The 26425-nt window shown below is 48.4% G+C and overlaps 1 protein-coding gene across 1 annotated transcript in view; it reads right to left on the bottom strand.

Annotated features, from left to right (window-relative positions):
- The window catches only part of Dnaaf5 (dynein axonemal assembly factor 5), a 33269-nt gene extending 15708 nt beyond the window's left edge, over positions 1-17561 (bottom strand). Inside the window, exons 1-8 of the mRNA XM_051205540.1 lie at positions 16912-17561; positions 16075-16259; positions 14272-14396; positions 13743-13861; positions 7698-7930; positions 6187-6399; positions 4064-4207; positions 755-923 (exon numbers count right to left, since the gene is read on the bottom strand). Coding sequence (XP_051061497.1) covers positions 755-923; positions 4064-4207; positions 6187-6399; positions 7698-7930; positions 13743-13861; positions 14272-14396; positions 16075-16259; positions 16912-17494 — 1771 coding nt within the window. The 5' untranslated portion in view covers positions 17495-17561. The remainder of the gene's footprint in view (positions 1-754; positions 924-4063; positions 4208-6186; positions 6400-7697; positions 7931-13742; positions 13862-14271; positions 14397-16074; positions 16260-16911) is intronic.
- Between the last annotated feature and the right edge of the window lie 8864 nt (positions 17562-26425).

Raw genomic sequence — 26425 nt, 5'->3', positions numbered from 1 at the left:
GCAGAGACCAGAAGAGGGCACCAGATCACCTGGAACTGGAGTTACAGGCAGCTGTGAGCACCATGTGGGTGCTTGAAACCAAACTTCATCCTCCAAGAGCAGCAGGTGCTCCTAAATGCTAAGCCATCTCTACAGTGGCTCTGGAGAGCAAACCCTCATGCTTGTGCTACAAGCACTTGACTGAGCCACTGCTTCAGTCCCATAGGTGCCATCTCTGCCTTCTGAATGGTCCATATGCTAAAAAACTGCAGCAAACCATACCTTCTGGCATAAACACAAAAGATACCGTGTCACCTGCCATACTGGGCTGCTGGAGCATGGGAATGACTATTGTATGTCACCTGCCATACTGGGCTGCTGGAGCATGGGAATGACTATTGTATCAACAGCCTCTCTTCTCCAGAGCTGGGGATTTGTGAAGGGAGCTGGACCACTTGGCAATAAAAATGTTAAAAAACAAAATAAAAATAAAACCCCATTAAGGATTATAAAGCACTTGCAGAGTCTCCATGAGAACTGAGAGGAACGCTAAGGTCTCAGGATCACATGCCAATGTAGCTGGAGATGCTACATATTACCATAAAACAGAAGTATATGAAGAATACAAGCAGCAAAAGAAGCCAGCTGTGTGATGCAGCACTTGGGAGGCCAAGGCAGGAGTAGAACTGCTTTGAGACCATCCTGAGCTATGTAGCAAGACCTTGTCCCACAAACAAAAACTATGCCTGGCTCAAGCCCAGGCCCTGTGGCTCACCTGCCTGGGTGAGGACCACAGTGAACTTCAGCAACTGCACAGAGTGCACCGTCCACTCGCCATGCGAGGCCGTCAGCCTTTCCAGGAGTGCACCCACGTGCTTGCGGTAGAGGTCTTGACTGCTGGGGATATCCTCTACTTCGGCCAGCGTGTCCATGGTCTTCTGGGCCTAGAAAAGGGTATACAAAGGTTGGGACCAGTCTTAATTTTTAAATTAAAAATACTTCCTTGAGGGGGCTTTTTTGAAAAAGGATCTTATGTAGTCCAGGCTGGCCTCTAACTTACTACAAAGCCAAAGATGACTTCAAATTCCTAACACTCCTGCCGCTCTGCCACCACACTTGGCGTACGCTGTGTCACACTAGGTAAGTTCTCTACCCACTCCAGCTCCAGAGGCCAATTTCTCTTTTCATTTATGTTTATTGCTTTACTTTGTGGGGAAGAGGGCATGAATGCCAGGTGCACGTGTGAAAGTCAGATGACCTGAAGGAGTCCGTGTGGATTCCAAGGATAACACTCAGGTCGGCAGGCTTGTAACTTTATTTTGCTGAGCCCCCGTAGTGGACCCCTAGAGTCTACTTTTTTTTTTTTTTTAATTATTTTATTGTTTGGTTTTTTGAGATATAGTTTCTCTGTGTAGCCCTGGCTATCCTGGAACTCCCTCCGTAGACCAGGTTGGCCTCAAACTCAAAGAGATCTGCCTGCCTCTGCCTCCCGAGTGCTGGGACTAAAGGGGGGCACCACCAATGCCGGGCTTTAGAGTCTACTTTTTAAAGGTTAACATTCTTAGGGATTTTCTTGTCATCTGAGGTCTATGACCTACAGGAACCGCCCACTAAACATAAACACCTGACCAGGAGGCAAGTCACTATAACAGAAGCCCTCCAAAGAGCAGGTAGCAGGGCTGCAGCAGGCCCACAGTGGGGCTAATACCCTCTCTACACTTTCTTACCTAGATTTACCCTTGTCTGTGCTGATTGTAAGGTAAGTAGTAACAGACACAAACCCATCCACTCAGGAGCTCATGGAGTCTAGCTGTGTGTGCATGAGTGTTGGTTCTTGAGAGCTGCTCAGAGGCTATGCTAGCAGAGGCTTGACCACACATGGACAAGGATAAAGTAGTTTTGCAGACATTGGTGGAGGGGACAGAGTGGCTCAGTCATTTGTAAGCATGAAGACCTGAATTTGATCTCAAGAAACCACATAAGATGACAGGCATGGTGGTGTATGCCTGTAATCTCAGCAATGCAGAGGAAGAGACAGGGGTGGGGTGGGAGTGTGTTGTCCTTAGGACTTGTTGGCTTGGCCAACTTGGTAAACCACTAAAAGACTGTCAAGTAAACAAAAACAAAAAACAAGGTAGGGCTGGAGAGATGGCTTAGCATTTAAGAGCACCTATTACTCTTGTAGAGGACTGGAACTTAGTTCTTAGCATTCATGATGGGTGGGGCATATCCACCCATAACTCTAGCTCCAGGGAATCTGAAGCTCTCTCTGCCCTCTGCAGATACTGCACTCAGACACAGACAAATTTAAAAACCCTTAAAAACTAAATAAATAAAAGATAAAAAACTCACAAAGTGGATGGTGCCAGAGGGATGACACTGGCCTCCATGCATACGTATAGACCTGCATATTTGCATGCCCCCCCCCAACACACAAAATAAGAAAGGAAAAAAAAAAAACTGCTACAGTTTACAGTCCTATCAGTGACTCAGCTCAGCGCAAGATGACTAAGGCAGGAGGACCAAGAATTCAAAGTCAGACCTTGTTTAAAAAACAAAAACCCATGGCTAGAGAGATGGCTCAACAGCGAAGAGCATGTACAGCTCTTGCTCAGGTCATGAGTTCAGTTCCCAGCACCCATGTCAGGCAGCTCACACCATCTATTACTATAGTTCTAGGGATTCAATGTCCCTGGCCTTTGAGGGTACCTTTGCTCATACCCACATGCAAACACACACACACACACCCCAAACACACACCCCAAACAAAACAACTAAAGGGAATTGGGGCTGGGAATGAATGTCAGTGCATAGTGCATACCTAAAATAGGCAAGGCCCTGTGTTCTATCCCAGAACTATGAAGAATCCTCCATCCTCATTCACACACAATGAAACCACCACCCAAATCTCCAAAACCACAAAACAATGGCTGCTCTCACCCTTCTCCATTTAGCTCGCCTACCCAGACCAGATCTTAACGTAAAAAACAATCCACTGGTGGCTCTGCCCACAGAGGTTAATGGGCAGCTAAGGAGGGAGTCACAGCCACCTCCTAGGATTTAATGCACTAGACAGTCCCTGACAGACCCTGGCATCAGGGGCCTGGGCAGTGGACTGTATCTATTTCTGACCTGATGGGTTTGGCTTCCTTCCTGTGGCCTGCAGAAACAGCCCTGCTAGAATTTATAGCTCTATCAGTGACAAGCTGTCTTTGAAGACATATGACACAAACCCTCTGCAAAGGCTCTCTTCAAAGAGAAGAATCCAAACTGAGAAAATCCCTAACAAAAGAGGGGAAAGGCTCCTTCAGGAAGGGCTCCACGGGACACCTAAACCTCCTGCAGACCCATGAACGTGGCCGAGAGCCCTGCTCTGGGCTCACCATGACGCAGCAGCATCTGGTCCCATTAGCTCTTGAGGACCACAGGGATATTAAAGATGTGTATGTCTGTGGGGTGTGGGATGTGTGTGTGTCTGTGTGTGGGATGTGTGTGTGTGTGTGTGTGTGTGTGTGTGTGCCTGCCTGTGGGGGTGTAGGCACATGTGCATGTGGAGACCAGAGGCTGACAGTGTCTACTTCAGTCACTCTCCCCCTTATTTTCTAAAACAGGAAGCTTGTCTTCAGAAGTTCAAGGCTAGCCTGGGCCATGCAATGAATCTGTCTCAAAGGCAAAACAAAAATTTAAAAAGAAAATTTTAAAGCTTAACTACAAGTTATGGGGACAGAAATAACTCCAAATGCTTTGCTGGCCTGCCATTACCACAGGACGGCCACCAGCTTTCTCTACAGCTTTTGGCTGCACAAGAATGCTTTGAAGCCTAAAGAGATTGGGGGTGGGGGGTGGTTAGGGGTTCAGGGTCCCAATATTAAACAGCCTTCAGGCTTAGATAGAAGACAGGTCTGTAAGTGGAGGGGAATTTCCCTGAGGCCACCTTGTGAATGACTCTTAAATGCTCTGAATACTTTCACCTTTGTTAGTCAAGCCTGCCCAGGCCTGGAATTCAACCATGCTAGAGATTGACAGAAGAGAGCAACATTTCCTGTGGAAAGAGACAGTAGCTGCAGGGTGCTGCTGGCCTTACCTTCTTCCAAAGGCCCATGGCATCTGAGACTGCCATTACTGTCACCAGCACCTCTAGGAGCTGCAGGCTGGCAGCACGACAGTCTTCCCGACACACAGACAGCAGAGCCTGTACACACAGCAACAGATGCTCCAGGTAGAGACTCTGGAAGAGACCAGTGGGAGTCAATATCTCTCCCTCTGCAGCCCACTGCCAGTGTAGAGCCAGAAAAGCTGCTCCCCACCCAGGGCTGCCAGGCCCTCACCAGAGCACATTCACTGAGAAGGGAACAGTTGGGCCAGAAGGGAAGCTACAGAGGGATTGAGAATACATTTTATAGAGTCACATGGTGGCCCTGCACGCCTTTAATCCCACCCAGCACTCAGAGGAAAAGGCAGGCAGATCTCTGTGAGTTTGAGGACAGCCAGGACTACATGAGAAACACTGACTCGAACGTCCCACCCACAGCCCCCCAAGAATATATTTTGTGACATTTCAGGTATCTTAAAACTTAAAGAAGCCTGTGAAATTTCAGCCTTCCTAGGTGAGTACCAGGGGTGAGAGTACAGTCTCTCAGCATTCTGGACGGCATATCTGTCCTCTACCTTAAACCCTGCAGTTCAGAGACTGGGCTGGGTTTCCCTTCCCCCAGCTGCTCTGATTCCTATATAACCCAGCCTTTTTGACTACGCTGGCCTTTTGGTCCCGACTCCCCCAATCACATCTGGTTCAGTCTGCCACACTCTCCTAGATATCTCTGCCTCTGCTCCCCTTATATCTATAATAAAAACCTCAACCTCTTAGGAGCAGTCATATCCCCCTTTTATTTCTTTTTTCATTCATAGGCCAGTTATTCCAGTGTCAAAGAGGTAGAGGCAGGAGGATCAGAATTCAAGGTCAAACTCAGCTACATCACAGTTATTTCAACCTGAGCCACATAGGATTTTGCCTCAACAAAACAAGAACAAAAACAACAAACCCCCCCAAAACAAAACCCCTAACCCTCACATTTGACAACTTTGTGCCAGGAACATATATTGTGATGCGGAAATGATTGCATGTCTTAGACCCACTTTAAAAGACCTACAGAGGAGCCGAGGCTAGCCTTGGCTGGTAGAGTGTTGGGCATGCTCGCACCACAACTCTCTGACTAATGTAAGTGCTGAAAGCTAAGCTGCCCATACTTGACTCCTCTGCTACAGAACCACGGCTGGGTGACTAGTGAGACCCTGTGAAGAACTCGCCATGGGTTGTAGGAAGGCAAAAATTCATATTCTTTACCATTCCTCACCATGTCTATTCCACAGGTTCCGTAGAAAATAAGGATGGCAGTGATAGGCAAGTCATAAATATGATTTGTAAAGCTGGGTGGTGGTGGCACACACCTTTAATCCCAGTACCTGGGAGGCAGAGGCAGGCTGAACTCTGAATTCAATGCCAGCCTGATCTACAGAGTGAGTTCCAGGAGAGCCAGAATTGTCCGGCACTATACCCATCAGGTGACAGAAATGGCTGGACAGAGCACCAGGGCTGACATCTATTGGCCAATGTCTTTCTCTTCAGCCCAGCTTGGCCAGAGCTGAGCCATCTCCAGGTATACTAAGGCCCAAACAGGTTGATTGGTCAGTGAGCAAAACCTAGTCTCCCAACAAGAGGATTAGTGTACCTGATAAGGGGGTATGCCTAACACAAGCCAATTCAGCAACCTTCATTCTGCCCTCAGCAGAAACAACCAGAACATATCCCAGTGGTAATGCTAAGGGCCAGGCTGCTCTGGCTCACGTGAGGTGAACCTGTCTGTCAGGTCACAAGGGGTTACTTCAAACATAGGATCCAAGTGCTGAGTGACAGTGACAGAATGAGTTCCTGGTCACCCCTGAGGGTGTTCTATTCATACCAGTCTTTATGTTGTATGTAGTCCCTTGTCTCCAGGGTAGGACCCAGGACTCCTTCAGACCTATGCCACTGACCTATGACCACCCACAGCAGCAAGGCCAGCTGGACTCTCTTGGGGCACGGGTGTGCTGCTGCCCTCGGGCAGCCCACCATCAGCAGTTATAGTAGTGAGAGAGTGGCCAGTAGGGCTACCTCCCTTCTCCAGCACCAGGATGCCCTGGTGCCCACCCTTCCAGGTACCCACTTACATTCTCAGACCCTTGGCAGATGTGCTCCTGGGCCAGCTCTGTGGCTATGACCTTGAGGTGTGGCTGGAGAGTGTTCTGGGGGCAGCCCTGGATGACAGATGCCAGGATCAAGAGGCCAGAGGCAGAGGGTGCCTTCTTCAGCATGGCTAAGATCAGTTTCAGAAACACTTCCGGGTTGACGAAGGTGCCAATGAGCTCCGCGGCTCTTACACACTGCAATGAAGACACAGTTCTGGAAACATGGCTACAGCCAGAGCTCCCACTGGTGCTCAGCCTTGCCACACAGGCCTTCTCACCTGCCAGGTGTATAAGACCTGTGGGGAAGCACACACCTTCCTTTCTCTCATGGGGGAGCCCAAGGCAAATGGGAGCCAGGGCTCTGAAGTGGTGTGTCTGGCTCTCTCCTGCTTCATCTGACACCAGCAGCCTAAGCTTCTCATTCACACACGTGTTGCCTCTACACCTTGGGTAACTAAGCAACAAGGACAAGGCTGAGATACAAAAGCATGAAGCTGAATGTAGGGCACGGCAACATCAGCCCACAGGCCCCTCACTGCTGCTTCCATTAATAAAATACTCACAGATGACAATCAGAGCTGGGCAGCAGTGAGGGCTGCCCGAGCGGTTGGTGTGGCTGGAGAGGGAGTGCAAAGACCATGGTCCTGGCCAGCTTGGCACATGCATCACGGAGCAAGCAGCCAGGGGCAGCACACAGGGGAAGGCGCGGGGCACACGGACACAGCAACCTTCACATGGCACTTCTCACCATTCCCTCCCTCTCCTTCAGAGATCCAGACTGAGAGATGTAAAGTCACCTTTTCTGCCAGCAAAACAGAAGTTCAAGACTTTGGTGGGGAGGGAGCTCAGTGAATAACGAATGTGCTTGCAGTACAAGCCCAAGGATTAGAGCTCAGATCCCCAGCACCCATGTAAAAGGAGGGAAGGGGTACCACTCCGGTACCTAGGAGACAGACAAAGGGATCCCCGGAGCCGGCTGGCTAGGTTAAAACCAGCCGAATTTGTGAGTTTCAGGTTTAGTAAGGGACCCTGTAATCAAGTGGACAGCAACTGATACCCAATGTCAAATCTGAGCTTCTATAAGCATGCATACAATTGCACATGCACTCTCATACATGGTCATACACATGCAAACACACACGGATACAATGCAACGCTCGAGCCCCCCCACCCCATCGAGTTTTGTGTGGAAATGACTTGAATGTGCCTGGGCTGAGGAAACTGGTCTCTTAGGCAAACTGACTGCTGACTGCCTGGCCCCCAGAAGCAGAGCACGGCAGGGCCTGGACAAAAGTCCACATGCTGCACATGGCCTGTGTGCTCAAGGGTGAAACTGTTCGCTTTGATGGCCCCACCAGAGCCAGGCTAATGGCTGAATATGGAGGAGGTGGAATGGTAGGCGGCAGGTGTCCATATCCTCAGTTAGCTGGTGAGCACAGAATCCGTGTGTACAGGGCTGAGCTTTGCCACTTGCAAGATGATGGGACACTCACACTGCTGACCACAGTCTTCTCCTCATCGGTACACGCCAGCTGCAGGGTTCTGAGAATGATCTCCAGGTGCTGTGTGATGTGGTCCTCTGCGTGCAGCAGCAGCACAGGCAGGAGCTGTGCGGCTTTCACCCGTGTCCCCACCACCCAGTCGGTGATATCATGACAGACGGCAGGAAGCACCTTAGAGAGGTTCCTGAAGACCAGCTCTCGGCAACCCAGGCCAGGGCGGCTCTCTAGAGGGGAGAAGATGGAAACCCACAAAGACAGCTTCAGTCAAGTTCAGAATGTCCCCTCAAGACAGAAAGAAGGCTTGCAACTATGATCCTGGAGCCTAGGAGGCTGAGACAGATTGCTCCAAGTTCTAGACAGTTCCAGGTTTTCCTGGGCTGCAGAATGAGACTCTATTTCAAAACAAACAAACAAAACAACCACCACCACCAACAACACCAAAAACCCCCCAAAGAATCACCCCCCCCCAACACACACACAAAGGAGAAAAAATAAAGGTCATAAAGTATTACTCATGGCTATGCTGGTGTGACACACAAGAAACCATATTGGGACAAACTTGCAAATCATCACCACAAACACTGAAGTAAACTTAGCGCCACTGCCCTTCCACCCAATGGCCCTGGTTATGGACTAGAATGTATTCTCTGCATCTTTGCTCAGTGGTCATGCATAGCACAAACTCTGCTGGAGTAGTCTATGCCATGAACATACCCCGCTCCCTATTCATCTCCTGAGAGCTTAGCTCTGACTTGGGGCCATCTTATTTATTTATTTGTTTGTATTTTGAGAAAGTGTTTCTCTGGGTAGGACTTAGCTGTCCTGGAACTAGCTCTTGTAGACCAGGCTGACCTCGAACTCACAGGTACCCAAATGACAAGACTTAACTCTGTTCTGGCTGATAGCATTACTGTTTCCTGTGTCCCGTTTTTTTGTTTTTGTTTTGGGGGGGGCTGCTTTGTAAACGGCTTCTTTCACTTGACAGAATTCATTCATGCTGTGGCACAAGTATGTGTCCTTCCCCTTCTTTGCTGAGGGATGCTCTATCTTGCCACCTCACCTGGTATACCTAGTCTTCCCCAGTGGGCACACGTGGTTGCTTCCCTCTGGAGCTCTCATAGGGAATGTTACTAGGATACTCTCCAGATTTGCTGGGGAGACACAGTTTCATCCCTGTCAACAGTGTCTGCCCCGGACAGGCAGTAAGCACCATGCTTGACCTCAGAAACCTTGACTACTTTACAAGTGTCCTGGCACTGGCTGTCTACCAGCCATGTTTATTTCTCAGCATCTAAATTCCTTCCCAGATCTGATCATTTGCCACTTGATTTATGGGCAGGCTAGAGGTCAGTGGTCCTGCATCTATCTCCGTCTAGAAGCATGTTAGCACAGGTAAGCAGGAAGGCCCTGGGGTCCTAGTAATCATTTACTCAAGTCCAGAGTCCAAAAGTGTTGGCCTGGAGGCCCAGAGACTCAGCACTGTGTATAAATCTTCTTTGAAGGATTAACTACAACCTGACAATAGAAAAGACAGAAAAAGGCAGAAAAAGACAGCTTAAGTGGGCCATGCTTGCTCTTATGTGGAGTGACAAGGGCCTTTGGGGACTGTAAGGGACAATGGACTCCATGGCAACGAGCAGCCATCCATATAGCTGCCTAAAACAAAAGGAAAAGGTGAGGTTGTGCCAGGTCTGGTGAAGCAAAGGACAGTCCACCTGGAGGTACTGGGGAGGGAGTCAGGGTAGAAGGCTGAAGCTGCTGTAGAGGTCAAAGTTCAGTTTTGGGAGGCATCAGAGATGTTGGGGTTCTGGGATCAGTGGCTTCTGTGAAAGTGATTTCCCTCTTCTCCTGACATCTCACTCATGTCTACAAGGCCTGTCTGTGTGCTGCTAAGACAGAATGCCCTGCCCCTGAGAAGAGGGAAAAGCTCCCACGGTGCCAGCCAGCTCCTCATCTTCTACCCCCATTCAAGTTTCTATCCCAAATACCCTGATGGAATGTAGGCAGGGCTGAAACAGATGGATGGGCACAATGATACATATTCAAAGAGAACCCTACTCACTTCCAGACCAGCTCTTTCTTTTTAAAGAATAAGAAGAAAGAAAAAGGCTCTGTGTCCTCCTGCATCCAGCCACTGCTCTGAAGACACACTGTCCTCAGCACTTGGGCATGACAGGCAAACAATTCAGCAGAAAGATGTTTCAAAGGAAAACTATCACCACCAACAAAACCAGGAACCTGCCGTCACCAGAGCCCTGCCATTGGTGGTTTTCAGGACCTTGAGGACACTTTATTCAGTAAGAACTGATTTGAAGACAATGTAAGTACAACCATCCTGTCTGTCCTACATAACACTCCATTTTAAAACTGGTAATTTGAGGTCAACAAGGTGGCTTGGTGGGTAAAGGTCTTTGCCATGAAAGCTGGAAGACCAGAGCTCAATCCCCAGAACCTTCATAAAGGTGGAAGGAGAAAACTAACTTCACAAAGTTGGCTTTTCAACTCCATCTATGTGCTGTAGCTCAGCTGTCCACATCTACACTGTACACTGTATACACCCACACAAACTAATAAAGCTAAAAGAAATGAGTAAAAGTGGAGCTGTGTTGGTGGTTAAGAGTGTTTGCTGCTCTTGCAGAGGACCTCTCCCATGTTGGAGAGTTCACAACCACTTGTATATGAAACTCTCTTCCAGATTCTAAGGGCAGTGCATTTATGTTCATAAATGCTCCCAACACAAATACATAGTTTAAAAAGCAAAAAACAAAAAATAAAAAAACCAGCCAGGCAGTGGTGGTGCATGCTTTTAATCCCAGCAGTTGGGAAGCAGAGGCAGGCGGAGCTCTTTGAGTTTGAGGTCAGCCTGGTCTACAGAGTGAGTTCCAGGACAGCCAAGGCTGTCACACAGAGAAACCCTGTCTCGAAAAAACAAAATAAAATAAAAAATAAGAAATAAAAATAAAACAATGGAGAGATGGTTCAGCAGTTAAGAGCATTCACTGCTCTTGCAGAAGACTTGATTTTACTTCTTAGCACCCAAATCAGGTTGCTCACAACTGTGGCCTCTACAGGTATCATGTATATACATGGTGCAGAGATACACATGCAGGCAAAGGCCTCATACACATACATAAAAAATAAATCTTCAAAAAAAGTCTTTAAAAATACTTCTAAAAATCAGGCCAGGCAGTGGTGGTGTACACCTTTAAACTCAGCATTTGGGAGGTAGAGGCAGGTGGACCTCTGTGAGTTCAAGGCCAGCCTGGTCTACAAGAGCTAGTTCCAGGACAGTTTCCAAAGCCACAGAGAAATCATGTCTCAAACAACAACAGCAACAACAACAACAATAACAAAAAAAAAAACCCCAAAAACAACAAAAAAGACTTTTAAAAATTAGAAACTAAAAGTGGAGACTTATTTTGATGTTAAGATTACCATTTGTCTGTAAATTGAGCATAAACCCTGTGGTAGAAGTGGTGACATTAACCTTACTGTCATAGGCAAGGGGAAGCCTGAATTGATTAAATTTGATCCAGGTGCTGACTTCCTTGTGTTGCAATTGTCAACTATGTGGATCAGCTGTGGTCAGGCAGTTTATTATGTCCCCTACACTAGCAGGAAGAAAGAAAGGATATAACATATCATAGCCACTCATCTGTTTCCTTAACACTGATTCAGTGCCTCTTGGGGTGGAGGCAACTGAAGCACATGTCTACCTAAGAAGCACTAAGGGGTCAGGCACAGGGAGGGGGCAACTGGGCAGTAGGAGGGTGACTGCTAGGAGCAACCCAATTAACGGGGACGAGACTTGAGAAGAGGCGCATGTCCAAGTGGACATGTCTGGCCACAAAGAGCATGAATTATCGCTCAGAAAACAGTGGCCACAATCAGGAAGGCACCAAGGACAACCCTGTGATGGACTCATGACATGTTTTTTGACAAAGTTCACAAACCCATAGCTCTAAAAGGCAGTTTTAGAGATGTAAAGGTATTTGTACATAGCCCCTTAGTCAAGGACAACACAGGTTCCAGGATGGTGTGACCGGGCACAGGGCTGGGAGGGGCAACAGCAAGGAGGGCTTGGGTAAGGGTCTGAATATAAGTGGCAAGACCTGATGGCTAAAATGCTGCAAAATCATTAAAGTTCTAATCCTACACTGAAGTAACTTCAGAGGGAACAACAAAACTCATGAAACCCAGTGCCATGTTGCTGGATACTACAACTCAATTCTAAATCCACTCTGTTCAGTATTTCAGATGAAAAATGAGCTCTGAGCAGGAGCTGCCTTCACAGCTAAGAACCAGAACCATTGAGATGCCTGTAATTACTGACAGCAACAAGCTCTTCCCCTAATTTAGATCCAAAATGTATTCTAGGGAACAGATACTCCTTCTAGAACTTGAGCACAGGAAGCTGGGCAGTGCAGACCATTTATGCAAGTATGCCTCCCAAGCCCCTACATACAACCCCCGCCAACTTGGTCAAGTGTGCTATCTTTCCAGACAGTAACCCTCCCACACTTTCCTTGTTCCTGGCAGCAAAATCTGTTACAGTCAAGGCAGGGAACTTCCTTGCACTTCAAGGCCAGTCTGTGTCCTGCTGTCACTGCTAGACTGCCAGACTGCCAGCGAACTTGTGTGGGATGACCCCAGAGAGCAAAGGCAGACTTAATCATGGGAACACACTATCCCTCCCATCACAGAGAACATCACCAGTGCATGCTCAGAGCCAGGCTGCGACTACAGAGCTGGAGGTAACTTCCTGTTCAGCTGTGAAAAAGGACACAGGTGATCTGAGACAGAAAGAACAGGAGAAGTGGAAAAAACCCTTCAGCCACTGCTTGTCTGTAATCCCACAATTCAAGAAGCTGAGGCAGGAGGATTGCACAAGTTCAAGGCCAGCCTGGGTTACATAATGAGACCCTGCCACAAAACAAAACAAAATAAACAAAAACAAAACAAAACAAAACAATCCAAGGGGAAGTAACTCAGTGGTAGAACACTTAGTGTCACACATGTGAGGCCCTGAGTTTGAAACTGAGTACCTCACACAAGAAAAACAATCAATCAATCAATCAATCAATCAATCAAACAAACACAAACAGCTTTCACATCTCAATTCCACATCTGGAAAATTGCGCTCTCAATCTGACTTATCAAATTGGAACAAACCTGGCTTATACTACTACTTGTATCTGTCTCGAAACTAGAGTGCTTTCCTCTGCCAGCTTCCAAGGACAGGGCAGAAGCTTGGGAGCAGAGAGGCTGACTGGGAGGGAGGTAGCTAACAAGGGTGGCATCTCAGCAGAACAGAATTCAGGAGCAGTCTCAGCATCACTACTATGTCCACAGTCCACTAGACCCCTCCTTGGGACTAGGAAGGAGCACATGGGTGCTAGGGGTGGTCACATCCCTGCCCTTGTTAGGATGCACTGCTGTTTTAAGAGAACACTTTCCTGAGAAGACAGGAGGTCTTAAAACCCATGGAGCCAGGGGAAACGATGTTCTTTACAGCTGAACTTGCTAGACAGGCACAAATATGGCCTTGGGTCATGACTATGTGTGGACAAGCAGTTGCCAACAGAAGACCCTACTCCTGAGGGCAGAAAGACAAATGCCACTTAATCCTGCCATAGTTGCCTCTAGGTCAAAAAATGAAGGCCTCCATGGTGACACTCTTGAAACTCTTAGCAGTGCTGCAGAAGCCTGTCCAGATACCTGTCCCTGCACATGCTCAGAAGGGAGTTGTGGACACCTGGCAGCACATCTGGATGCTTCGGGAACTCCTTCCCTTCTTTAAGATGACGCTGGCCCAGAGGTGGGAAAAGATTGGCTTCTCAGAGACAGAGGGCACAGGCTGACAGCATGGGCCCACATTGCCACCAGGGAAGCAGGGACCCTTCTGTGACCCCCCCAACAGTGGCTCAGCAACTACTCAGCCCAGCAGCATCTCAGATACCAGAGCCTTCTTCAGAGCCAGGAACAAATGCCCCTCATGGACTTTCCAGGTGCCTTGTCCCTAGCAGGGGCACTCACCGTGTTTAGGGTAGTGGGGAGGAGGTGGCGATGCAAAGTCCAGCTTGTCCTTCAGATCTGCCTCATTCTCCTCCTGCCACTTCAGCCCAACCTTCTCCCAGAGACTGGTGGCTGTCTGTCTGCAACACAAGACAGGAGTGGCAGTTAGGCCTGGGGGCCAAGAGACCCCTTCTATGAAGGCCCTGAGCACAGAAACCTCAGGGAAACAGCTGCTGGGCTTTTAGACAACATGCATCATCACTGAGCAGGAGTGGCCTTCTGACCAGCTGACTACATGGTGACAACATCAACAAAAGCCTGATATCCACTCACAGACCCAACTCAAGTAAGAAAGAGGTCCCAAGAGGTCTTAGGGATCAGAGATAGTTCACACGGCATAGGATCACATGACACACAAAACAGGGAGATGGGGTAGCTTCTTGCAGCAATTCTAGACCAGAGAAACCAGCGCTGTGGTAACTGGCAACTGGAAAGAAGCCAGAGGGTTAGGGGACACCATGTGGCCCACACTGCCCAGCGAGGCACTTACCGGACCGCAGGCATCTCATCACTGAAGCTGCTGAGCAGCAGTGGGGTGAGTTTATGGAAGAAGGAATAGCGGTCACGAAGATCCAGCAGCCAGCCCCCCACCACCGAGGCCACTGCCTGTCTGACCTGCCACAAAAGAACAGAGAAGAAGCCTCATTTAAGAGCCTGGGAAGGCCCAGGGCAGTGGTGGTGCACACCTTTAGTCCCAGCACTCAGGAGGCAGAGGCAGGCAGATCTCTGTGAGTTGGAAGCCAGCCTGGTTTACAGAGTGAGTGCTAGGACAGCCAAGGCTACAAAAAGAAACACTGTCTCAAACCCGCCCTCCCCAAAAAAATCTGTAAAGGGTGGCTCTGAGCCCTGATGTGGAGGATGTTAGTCCTAAAACAGGCACAGGCAATGAGGCCCAGCCCTGGGCCCCACCCCTCTGACAAATGAGAGGACCACTGCTGGTCCAGAACCCCGTGACACCCACTAGCTCTGTCCTCTGAGGACTCACTGTGCTCCTCCCCACAGTAACTCATCCTGTCTTCGTCTTCTGTGTCACCATGGTACCTGGGTGTTTCATGGGCTGCAGTGACGCTTAGTAGAGGCTATCTTATCTGACATGTGCCACGACTCCATGAGAAATCTACAGCAAGCAAACTTAGGACAGAAAGATTAAATCTCACCAGGTAGAGATATAAATGGTGAACTGTGGCTTGCTGGTCAGGGTTTATATCTGGGATGGTGAGAACTGGGACAGTAGTGATAATAGTGAAAACATTGTGGCTGTAACTCACAACTCTGGATGTGTAATGTGGGGGATGGAATATAGCACCTTGCACAAACTGAGCAAGCATTCTATACTTGAGCTACAATCCCAACCCTGAAACAATAAACTTAACAATAAATGTTTTACAAAATAAAAAAAAATAATAAAAACAAGCCTACTAAACCTACTAAAATCATGAATGGGTTAATCGTACCACATGACTTTTAATGCCATAGAGAGGAATACAAATAAAACAAGACATAAAGCTGTGCTGGGAACCTGAGGCAGGGCTTGGATAGGATGGATCCACGTAGGCTGGGCACCTGCACAAGTGATACAACCTCGAGCAGGGGGCGGAGGGTGTCTGATGCACTAGCATCTTCATCCCAGGGGAGGGGACACTGCCACCTGGATATAACTTGCTACTCTGTGGGGTTATACGGTTGATATGAATGGCCAAGATGGGGGCAGTTTTCACAGTTTTCAGTTTCCCTCGGGGGTGTGTGTGATTCTGGCCACTGCCCTTCCTCCCCACCTAATCAGAATCACGTGCTCCTCCTTTTCTTGTTTTGGAACCGAGCCTGCCTGCCACCAGTTCTCTCTTTATAGGTGATATCACCACACGCCACAATAGCCTTAGATCTGAGACATGCCTGTGATCTGGATTTTTTTTTGGGGGGGGGGGTGTTCCTAGACAAGGTTTCTTTACACAACAGTCCCAGCTCATCTGGAATTTGCTCTGTCGACCAGGCTGGCCTTGAACTCTCAAAGATCCACCTGCCTCTGCTGGGATTAAAGGCATATGCCACCATCACTGGGTTGGATTTTGCCTTCTTAAAGCCAGTGTACCCCCTATATCTGTAGGGCTCCTGTCTGCCAGCCTCCTCAGCTGCTTCCAAACCCACCAGCATAGATTACCCCACTACTCAACCTCCACCCTGCAGTCTTCCCTGCAATGCTCCAGCCACCTTGGCTCTGCACTGAGCCAGTGGATGAGCACATGAAGACACTTCCACTAACTGAAGCACAGGGTTTCAAGAGAAATCCCATTACCTGAGGGACATCATCGAAGAGTCTTTGAGCAAAGTGGGAAAGAACATCATCCACAGAACTGCCATTGCCAAACTGGATCACAGTGCCAGTGGCTTCGATGACGGCCACTCTGACCTTCCAGTGCTGGTGGGAGATGGTCTGCATCAGGGGGCTTATCAGGGACTCCGACTGCATGTGGAAGTGCTCTGTGGGACAGGGAGGCTGCTGGTTGGTTATCAGATACAGTTCTGTGGCCACCATTACACCTGCCACCTTCCTCTGGGCTCTTGTAAACCAGTCCCTGCTAGCCTCAACTATTTTCCCTCTCCAGTAGTCCTGGCTCTGCCTATGCTCCAGGCATCGAGGTGGACATGTGCACATATGTCACAAAGTTGGCTCTCTCCTGTCCAAACTTTCAGTTTAACTATAAGCACAAGGCAGGGCCTCTTTTTATTTTTTCTTTTTCCAAATTCTAGCTTACAAGGGAAAAAAAAAAAAAAAAAAAAAAAGCGGCTCTGATCAAGCAGAGCTGTTAGAAATGGTGGGGATAAACTAAAGGGAAGTGAAGAAAAGCAGTCTCTTTCCACCTAGGACGCTAGAGATCCAAGTCAGAGACACAGAAGACACTGGGGTAGAGAAACACGCGTGCATAAGCTTGTGTGGTCCTTCTCCACGTGGATCCTATGACCTCTGCATAAAAATGAGCATGAAATGAGTGCGTAGCATAGGTCTGAGAGTCTAGCACTCAGAAAGCTGAAGCAGAGTTAGGTTTGGTAACAGCCCGAGCTTCATGGTGACATCTTGTTTCGCATACGAAATCATCATCTGGGTACCCACGGAGGGGGATGCGACGCTTACCAGGAGTGGCTCGCGCCAGAGCGGCTGCGCACTCGCAGCTCTCGCGGCGCACCGCGGCGAAAGGGTCGAGCAGCGCGCCCCGCAGCGCGCGCACCGCGTCATCCAGGTGGGGCGCGAACGCGGCACCGCACAGGTCCACGGCCAGACGGAGCAGCTGCACTAGGGTAAGGCGCAGCTCCTCGCAGGGCTCGGGCGGCGGCCGCGTGGGCTCAGGTCGGGCCAAGCGCGCGGTGAGAGCGGGCAACAGGCGCGGCAGGGCGTCGTGGGGCCGCGCGGCACGGCGCAGGCCTAAGTCTAGCAGGTGAGCAGCCAGCGCGCGACAGCCCTCGGCCGGGTCGGTGAGAAGTCGCAGCAGGCGCGGCAGCAGGAGACGAGCCCAGGGGCCCTGGAAGGCCGCCGAATCCACGCCGGGCCGCACCGCCTCTTCCAGTGCGTGCTCCAGAGCCTCCAGCGCACGCCGCCGCCCCAGCTTACTCTCGGCTTCCAGCCCCGGCAGCAGGCGCCCTAGCGCGCGGCTCAGTTCCGCAGCCTCAGTCGCCTCGGAGACATCCGCGGCCGCCTCCGCCTCCGCCGGCGTCGCCATCTTGCGCGCGTTGCCTGTCTCCAAGGGAACCGGCGTTAGTACTATTGTGGCGACACGCTTTACGGCAGGACTTCCGGCTGGCTTGGATGCTCGCGGCGGAGTGCGCCCCTCAGAGTCGTGGTGTGGGGGAGGGGCACGGAGTAAGGGGAAGGGGCAGGGGGTGGGGCCAGGGGAAGTGGGCGGGAAAGGGGCAGGAGGGTGAGAGAGGGGGCGAAGAGAGAGTGTAATTGGCTGGGTGCAGAGGTTGAGGGCGGGGCACGAGCCTCGGGGGCGGGGCAGGGGGCAGCTGGTTCGGCGAGGGCCTCGGGAGGAGGGGCGAAGGGTGAGGCGTTGGGGGTGAGGGGTAGTGGGCGGAGCGAGGGGTTGGCAGGCGGGACTCGGTCCTCTTGGGAAAGGGGCTCGTGTAAAGAGTGGGGAATAAGGGGTAATGGTAAGGGTAAGAACCAAGAAGGCGGGGCGTGGTCTTTGGGGGCGTTGCAGGAGATGGTAGGCGGAGCGCGGGCCTTTGTGGGAGGGGCGAAGTGTAAGAGGAAACTAAGGGAAGGGGGCGGGGGAAGGGGAAGTGGGTTGGGGAAGGGGTGGGTGGGCGGGGCATGGGCCACTGGGCCGCCGACAAGAGTCGATTGGCTGGATGCAGGCTTAGGGAGGTGGTATAAACCTCGAGGGTGGGGTGGGGGTTCTGAGTAGGGCGAAGGCTGAGGAATGAGGGGGCTGAGACAAGGGCTGATAGGTGGGGCGAAGGCTTTGGGGCGTGACAGATGGCGGAGGGCGGGGCGAAGGGTGGGGCTGGCCTTTCTCAGTCTGGTACTTTGCCCCAGTGGTTCAGCTTCCGCGTACCTGAACCTTCAGGTTTCTCTTTCCCCTTGGCCCCTGGGTACTACAGGTGAGAGCACATTTGTCCTAAGGTGGTGGAAGCTCAAGCTAAGCTTATTTAGAATGGCATAGATGTGGGTGATCGGGTGATCCTTACTGGGTTACTCGGGATCTTGAAAAGGCAGGCGTGGGTCTGCTGCTTGGGTCTACCCTCAGTTTAGACATGTACTAAGTAGCCTCGCTGGCTGGAGGATTTTAAGTTTTAGGGCAGGGATGGTATTGTCAGTGGGCCCTTGCTGGGCACTTCCTAGTGCTGGTGTTGAGCAGGATTCAAGTTGCATGGCATTCCCAGTAAACAGAATGGGGGAGTGGGCGCTTCCAGACCTGGGCAGCCAGGTACCTCACATCTAAGAACAGACCTGTGATGTAGGGGTTGGGCTTTATAACAAATGGTCCTGTAGAAAATTGGTGTGACCAGGTGACCCTTAGGTGTTTTGAAGGTGGTGAGAAAGCTTAGGGAACCATGTAAAATGGCTGCGGGTAGCAAAAGAGTTGTAAAGAGAGAGGATCCGTTGAGCAAAGGCCGTTTTGGCAGTTATGAACTTAATTGTTTCCCTCCAAATTCATGTCAAAGTTTTAAGCCTAATACACCGGAATGTGACTATTTGGAGACAGGATCTTTGCAGATGTCAAGATTAAGGCATTGGGGTTAGCTGTCCTCCTGATAAGAAGGGGAGCTGCAACAAGGCTTTGCGAATGTGAGTTGGGCAGATAGCAAGCCCAGTGGGAAGCCAGCCTCATGGCAGACTCCAGTATCCAGGTTTGTGAGGGGTAGGCTCTGCCCTGGAAGCTGAAGCTTATGGTGCTTGTCTGTGGCCAGAGGAGTTCTGAGGGGATGAAGAAAAACTGTCCTGTAGGGAGCAAGGGAGTGTGCAGGGCAGCCAGGAGGGTCACTCAGCAGGAGCCAAGGAAGATGCTTTAAGTGGCGCACTACCAGTCAGATCTGCACTTCTGAGGAAGACTGGCTGCTGTGAAGGTTGGGGTGGTCCAGCAGGCATGGCATGTGGAGTCCTATGAGCAGTCATGAGCTCACCTGTCCTGCTCCTTCCACCTAAATACCCCTTAAGTAACAGCCATTGAGGAAAGGACTTGAGAGTTGAAAATAAGATAGGACTCAGAACTAGAGCTAAGTTCCCGGGTTTCATTTTTCTCTGGTATAGATTTCTGGGGTGGGGCCCCAGAGAGGTCTACCACACACAATGGCCAACAGATACAGGCAAGTCTTCTGGAAAACCCCTTCTCTCTGGCCAATGGCAGGAGAAACCTATAACAGTGCTCCAGTACCAGTCCACAGTCTGTCCCCAGTGATAGTGCCAGAGCACCTACAGGCCACCTAACCCTGCTTGCACAAGGGGGTGCCAGTAGGAACTATACAGGCAATGTTGTCAAGCTGCCCATCAGTACGGAAACCCACACAAACATTTGATTTATCCTCAGCGGGGTGTCCCCCAGAGATGCACTTTTAACCCTGCAGATGGTACCAGCTCCACTAGTACCAGAAAACCAGGCAGACCCGGAGAACAAGAGAAGGACTCCAGAGACAAAGCCAGCATTGGAACAAGAGGCCAGAGTCAAGCCAGATTTTGTATATGACATACATCCACATACTAGCATTAGCAGCTGCTTGCTAACATAGAAGATTTAAATAGAACCAGGAGTCTCCAAACAGAATAACCTAAATGTCCGGCATACATTTGAAAAAGACCGCTTATCATTCCAAGAACATTCACAACGTGAATGTAAAAAGGCTGCTCACTAAAATGAATGCCAAAATGAGCCATCTGCCAAGGACTTGTCAACAGCCATGAATATCGCTTTTAGAAGTAATTACACAAAAAAGTGATTACAAACTCGTTTAAAATTGAAAAAAAAAAAAGATTAAGTTAGCAACGAAAAAGAAATTGTAACGGGCCAAATGGAAATTATAGAATTTGAGAAAACAACTAGAATAACACTGTCCATCATTAGAAGGACATAGTGGTAGCCTGGAGATGAGGGCTAGAACTTTCTTGGATCTGACAAACAAAGAAAATAGTACAGAGTGTGAACCTAAGCCAAGTTTGGTAGTACATGCCTGAAATTGCAGCACTGAGGATGCTGATGCAGAAGGATGGAAGGTTCTGGGCTGAGATCCTGTCTCAAAATAAAATAAAATAAAACTCCCTGACTCTCAGAGCTTTGTGGGATAATTCATATTTCATTAGCATTCCAGAACAATAAGGCAAGGTTGTGGGATTAAAACATTCAAAGAAGTAATGACTGAAGATGTCCCAAATCAATGAAAGGCATAGAATACACAGATGCAAGAGGCTGAGTAAACCCTTATATGATAAATCTAGAAATCCATACCAAGGTACATCATAATTAAACTTTTTCTTTATTATCCTGTGTGTGCACATGTGTGTGTGTCTGTGTGTGTGTGTCTGTGTGTGTGCATGACAGAGTTTCATTCTGTAGCACAGGCTGACCTGGAACTGGAGATGTAGATCAGGCTGGCCTTGAACTCAGATGTCTGTCTTCCTCTACCTCCTGAGTGCTGGGATTTAAAGCATGCACCAGTACACCTGACCATAAGTGTATTTTTTGAAACAGGGTCTCACACTGTGAGCTGCCCTTGAGTTTGAGCCAATCCCACTCAGTTCCCCAAGTGCTAGGATTATGGACTTGAACCATCACACCTGGTTTTAATGAAAGAAAAGGAAAAACCTTGCCTGTTACAGAGAAATGATGTGTTGCAGGTAGAGGAGAGGCAATCTTAACCAGATCTGGCTGCTTTTCTGGGGCCAGAACGAAGGGCACAGGATTCTTCAAGCTTGTAAAGAAAACTTACCTGTGAACTCTGTCGAGCAAAAAATCATTCAGGAATGACAGAGGAATCAGATGTTCTCAGGAAAAAAGGCAAAGCAATTGAACATGTTGCTGACAGAACTGCCTGCAAGGGGTATTTAAAGGAAGTTCTCTAAGCACAGTAGAAGCAATCAGGAGAAAACTGATTTCCTGACACATGGGGCTAACGAGTAGCAGCTGGCCACCTGTGGTAGGTAGGATTTGACTTGGATGTCCCCCAGTTTTGTATGTTGAGGTTTAATTCCCATTGTAGGATAAAAAGAGGTGGGATGTTAATTCAGCTGTGGTGGTTAGAGGTAAAGCCTGGGAGGGTGATGGGGCTTAGATAAGGTCATCAGAGAAGAGTCTCCATGACTGAACCCTGGTGGCTTTACGAGAAGAGTTGTGTTAGTTACTTTTCTATTGCTATGATAAAACAGCATGACCAAGGCAACTTATAGAAGAAAGTTTATTTTGGCTTGTGGTTCTAGAGGGTGGAGTCCATGATGATGGGGAGGCATAGCAACAACTAGCTATCGTGATGTCAGGAGCAGGGAGCTGAGAGCTCATCCTCAACCATGATCACAAAGCCGAGAGAAAACTGAAGTAGGACCAGGCTTTTAGCTCAAACACGGCCCCTGGTAACATACTTCTTCCAGTAAGGCCACCTTTCTAAACTTCCCCAAATACCACTGACAACTTGGGGACCACACATCCAATAGGGGGCATTTTTTACTTAATACCACAGTGTTTCACTTCCTGGGCCACAGGCCTCATGACCATATAATGCAAAATGTGTTTAGTTCAACCTTAAAAGTCCCATAGTTTTTCACAGTTTCAACATTTTTTAAAAGTTCAAAGCCTCTTCTGAGACTCAAGGCAATAAAAGGCAAATGATATACTTCCAACATAATGACACAGTATATACGTTACCATTCTAAAGGGGAATGTTTGGATCAAAGCAAAGAAATACTGGATCAAAGTAAGACAAACTCAGTAGGGCAAACACCAAATCCTGTAGCTCCATGTCTGATGCCCAAGGACTTAAATGGCTCTGTCTTTCCAGCTTTGCTGCCTGTCAGCTGGTTCCATTCCCTTTCTGCATCTCTCTTTGGCAGGTAGATGGCTCTGGCAGCTCCAACATCTATGTCTCTCTGGTATAGGTTTCACATTTGCAGCTTTACCAGATGTTCTCTCAGCCTTCCCACCAAGACTTCCCTGCCACATACTGCCTGGCCTCAATGGCTGAAACCACAGAGGAAGGATTCGTGACTTTTCAGTCCTTGAAGAGTCAGCACCTCCTGGAGGACACTGCCAAGTCCAGTGACCAGCTTAGGATGAACCCTGGCCCCTTTGAATCATATTTGCAGCTGCTTAAAAAAAAATGTGTGCATGGGTGTTTTGCCTGCATGTACATTTGTGCACCACAGGTATGCCTGGTGCCCAGGGAGAACAGAGGAGGGCATTGGATCCTCTGAAACTTGGATGGTTGTGAGCCATGTAAGTGCTGGGAATTGAACCCAATTTCTCTGGAAGAACATCCAACACTGTTAATCACTGACCCATCTCTCCAGCATGTTATTACTTTCTAGGAGCAGAAAAACCTTTTGTTTTCACAACATGAAAGCTTAGGTGGGTGAGGTCCTCCCCTGAGTTCACCCTTCCCCTTGTTCTTGCGTGGATCAGTCCTCTTCTGACAATGTCTTGTCTGTAACATTAAGCTTCCTAATGATCTTTTTCCATTCAAAGCCACATTACGTGTTTCTTTCTAGCCCACTCAGTTTTGTATTGTAGGCCTGCATAAATGTTATCAATATCAATCACACCACAGATTCAGTGTGGTGTCTTGAAATGCCCTCTGCCAAAGAAATTAGTTCATTTAAAATTTATCCTTGAGCTGGGCCTCTGCAGTCTGCTTTACTCTCAGCATTAATATCTTGCAGGTTCCTACTACACCTGCCCAAACAGTGTCACCCACTGGGGACCAAGTCTTCAAATATCAGAGCCTGTGGGGGACTTTTCCCCCACTTAAATCACCACAAGAGGCAAACACACATGGGTATGAGTACACACACATGAAAATGCACACACAGAGACTATTCTCATTCCCAAATACTTGACAGCAACAACTTAAGGGGAAAAGGGCTCTCATTTTGGCCCATTGTTTCAGAGGTTTGGGATGTGATTTGTCCATGGACTTAGACCATTATGGCAGCAAGGTAGAGGAAATTGCTCACTTTTTGTTGACCAGAAAGCGAAGGCAAGACAGAAGGAAGGGTCCAAGGACCTGTGCCCCTAGTGATCTCCACCTTATTCCCACATTTTAGTTTGCAGAACCTCCCCAATAGCACCATCACCTGGGGACCAAATGGTCAAACAGGAGGTCATGGAAACACTGCTTGTCTAAACCATTAACAGAAGTACTCACACTCTGACTACTGCCAAGTGATGTCAGTGCTGTCTTAGGATTCTGCTGGCCAGAAGGCCATTTGATGCAATGTCTTGTCTTGCCCTTCTGCCTCCAGATTCATAAGCCAAGGTATTTGTTACAGACTTCACTCAAATGGGTTTCTGTAACTGGCAACACACTTACACTCTATCTTCATGCAATTGCTTACTTGTTTGATAATTGCAAACATGTCAACACTGGAGTGAAGAAGGGGATTCATGGCGGTATAAGACTAAGAGCTTGATGAATTTGATTGAAATACACCATGTACATGTATGAAATATAATGAAATGTACAATATATGCTAATAAAAACAAAATGTTTAAATTACATTTTGTGTTTGTGTGTGTGCCTGTACATGCTAGCACATGTGGTGATCAGAGGGCAACTTTCAAGATTAAGTTCTCTCACTGTGTAGTCATAGAGAATAAACACTGTCTAGCTTGGTGTTGGGTGCCTTTACCTGCTGAGCCACCTCACCTGCCCAAAAATGTTTAAAAAAATTAAACACAGAGTAGTTGTTCCTTTGGAAAACAGTTGCAGTTAAAGGAAAGTTAAATCAAGCTTTCCATCCTGCACATGGGCAAACACTAACGCTGGTAGGCAGCTCCATCGCTCCTGAACACAGTGATGTGTAGAGTGGCCCCTAACAGAACTGAATGTGGTGATGGGCCCAAAGACATTATAAAGTAGCACTCTAGAAAGTGCTGGCTGTGGAATGTTCTGCTCCACACTGAAATTGAAATGTAAGAACATAGTGGACAATGGGCAAGCGTGGGAAAGATGCATCATGGAAGCATGAAAATAGCCAGGAGGAGCCTGGTGGGATGGTGCAGTGGGCAGATAAAACTGATGGCTTGAGTAATCCTTGAAACCCACAAAAAAGACTGGAGTGGTACCATGCATCTGTAACCCGAGAGGTAAAACGGGCGGTGGAGACAGGAGAATGAGCTGGAAACTCACAGACCAGCCACTGTGGAGTACACAGCACAGAAACAGAAACCAGTCTCTGTCTTAACACAGCTGCAAGCAAGAACTGATTCCTGAATGTCCTCTGACTTTCACAGGTGTGGGGACACACACACACACACACACACACACACACACACACACACACACACACACAAGGAATGGCTGGTTGTACCAGCAACAGCAAGAAATGTTTTTGACCATGTCCCCATGATGTCATCTTAAGGGCCCTTCTTCATACCACCCTGATCAGCCTACTGGTGTTGATTAAAATACATGGGCCGTCAAGATGGCTCAGTAGGTAAAAGTGCAGTTGCTGCCAACCTTGATGATCTGAGTTCCACTTCTAGGACCACCCCCCCAAAAAAAAGTGAGAACTGACTCTCACAAGTTGTCTACAAGTTTCTCTACTGCTCAGAGACTGAGGCAGGAGGATGGACTGCTGCTAGCCTTATTTTGTCCTGGGCTGGAGGCCGGGGCTAGAAACACAAAGAAATGGAATTTATAATTTAAAAGCTGCTCATAGTGCAGATCATACCCCAGGTTTTAAAGAAAGGTTTATTTTGTATGTTTTTTTCTGTTCATGCATATGTGCACCATGTGTGTGCAATGCCTTGGAGGCTGGAAGAGGGTACCTGATCCCCTGAAACTGTAGTTACAGGTGGTTGTGAGCTGCCATGTGGGTGCTGGGAACTGAATGGAGGTCCTTTGCAAGAGCAGCCAGTGATCTTAACCACTAAGCCACCTCTCCAGGCCTGTACCTGATAGTTCTTCGGATGAGAAGTTCAAACATGGGAGCTGGAGAGATGGCTCAGAGGTTAAGAGCACTGGCTGCTCTTCCAGAGGTCCTGAGTTCAATTTCTAGCAACCACATACATAGTGGCTCACAATCATCCAATGAGATCTGGTGCTCTCTTCTAGGAAGAACACTATATACATAATAAATAAAAAGTGGTTGCATAGAAATATGTGCAAGCAAAAAAAAAAAAAAAAAAAAAAAGCACCCATATAAGCACACACACACAAAGTTCAAGTTCAAATTACACACTTCCCAATTTCTTTGATGAGGACAGCATCACACCTATCATCTCAAAGGGTAATAAGACATGAGAGGAGATGTACTAATGACCTCTTTCACTGAGCTAAGGTGCCAAATTCTTAAAGAAAATACAAGTTGAATCTAGAGATAATGAAGTTTTAAAAAGGGTAAGACATAATCAAATTGAATTGATCCTGTGAATAGAAATTAGTAAAAATAATTCAGGGCTGGGGATATAGAGGGCTTGCCTAGTATTCATGAGGTCTTGTGTTTCATCTCCAGCACTACTTACAACAGGAATTTGGTGCATAACTGTAATCCCAGCACTCAGGAGATGGGGGTAGGAGGATCAGGAGTTCAAGGTCATCTTCAGCGATGTAATAGGTTTGAGGATAGCTTGTCATCCATGAAACCCTGACTGAAAAAACAAAACAAACTTTTTTTTTTAATTTAAAAGTTGGAGAGAAAAAATGATTCCATAGATTCTGGCAGCATTTGGTGAAATTGACACGAATAAACTTCCACTTAATTAGAAATTGGGGAACCAACATAAGTCAGATCTACAAAACTTTTTCAGAAGTGCATTCTCTAAAGTAGCCAGCAATAGTCCTCTCCTGCACATGAACCGGCTGTGGCATCTGGGCTGGATTCCAGACATGCCAGTGGAGAATGATGCAAAGAGTGTGCCCAGCCACTGGCAGCCCTTGAGTTGAAGAGACCTGGCAGCCACTTCATATCCATTACAACAGGTGCAGCAAAGCCTCCAAAGAATGGG

Source organism: Phodopus roborovskii, unplaced genomic scaffold (genome assembly GCF_943737965.1).
Source record: "Phodopus roborovskii unplaced genomic scaffold, PHOROB, whole genome shotgun sequence".
NCBI classification, from domain to species: domain Eukaryota; kingdom Metazoa; phylum Chordata; class Mammalia; order Rodentia; family Cricetidae; genus Phodopus; species Phodopus roborovskii.
Note: the sequence above shows the minus strand (reverse complement) of the source record. Positions and strands in the feature narration are given on the sequence as shown.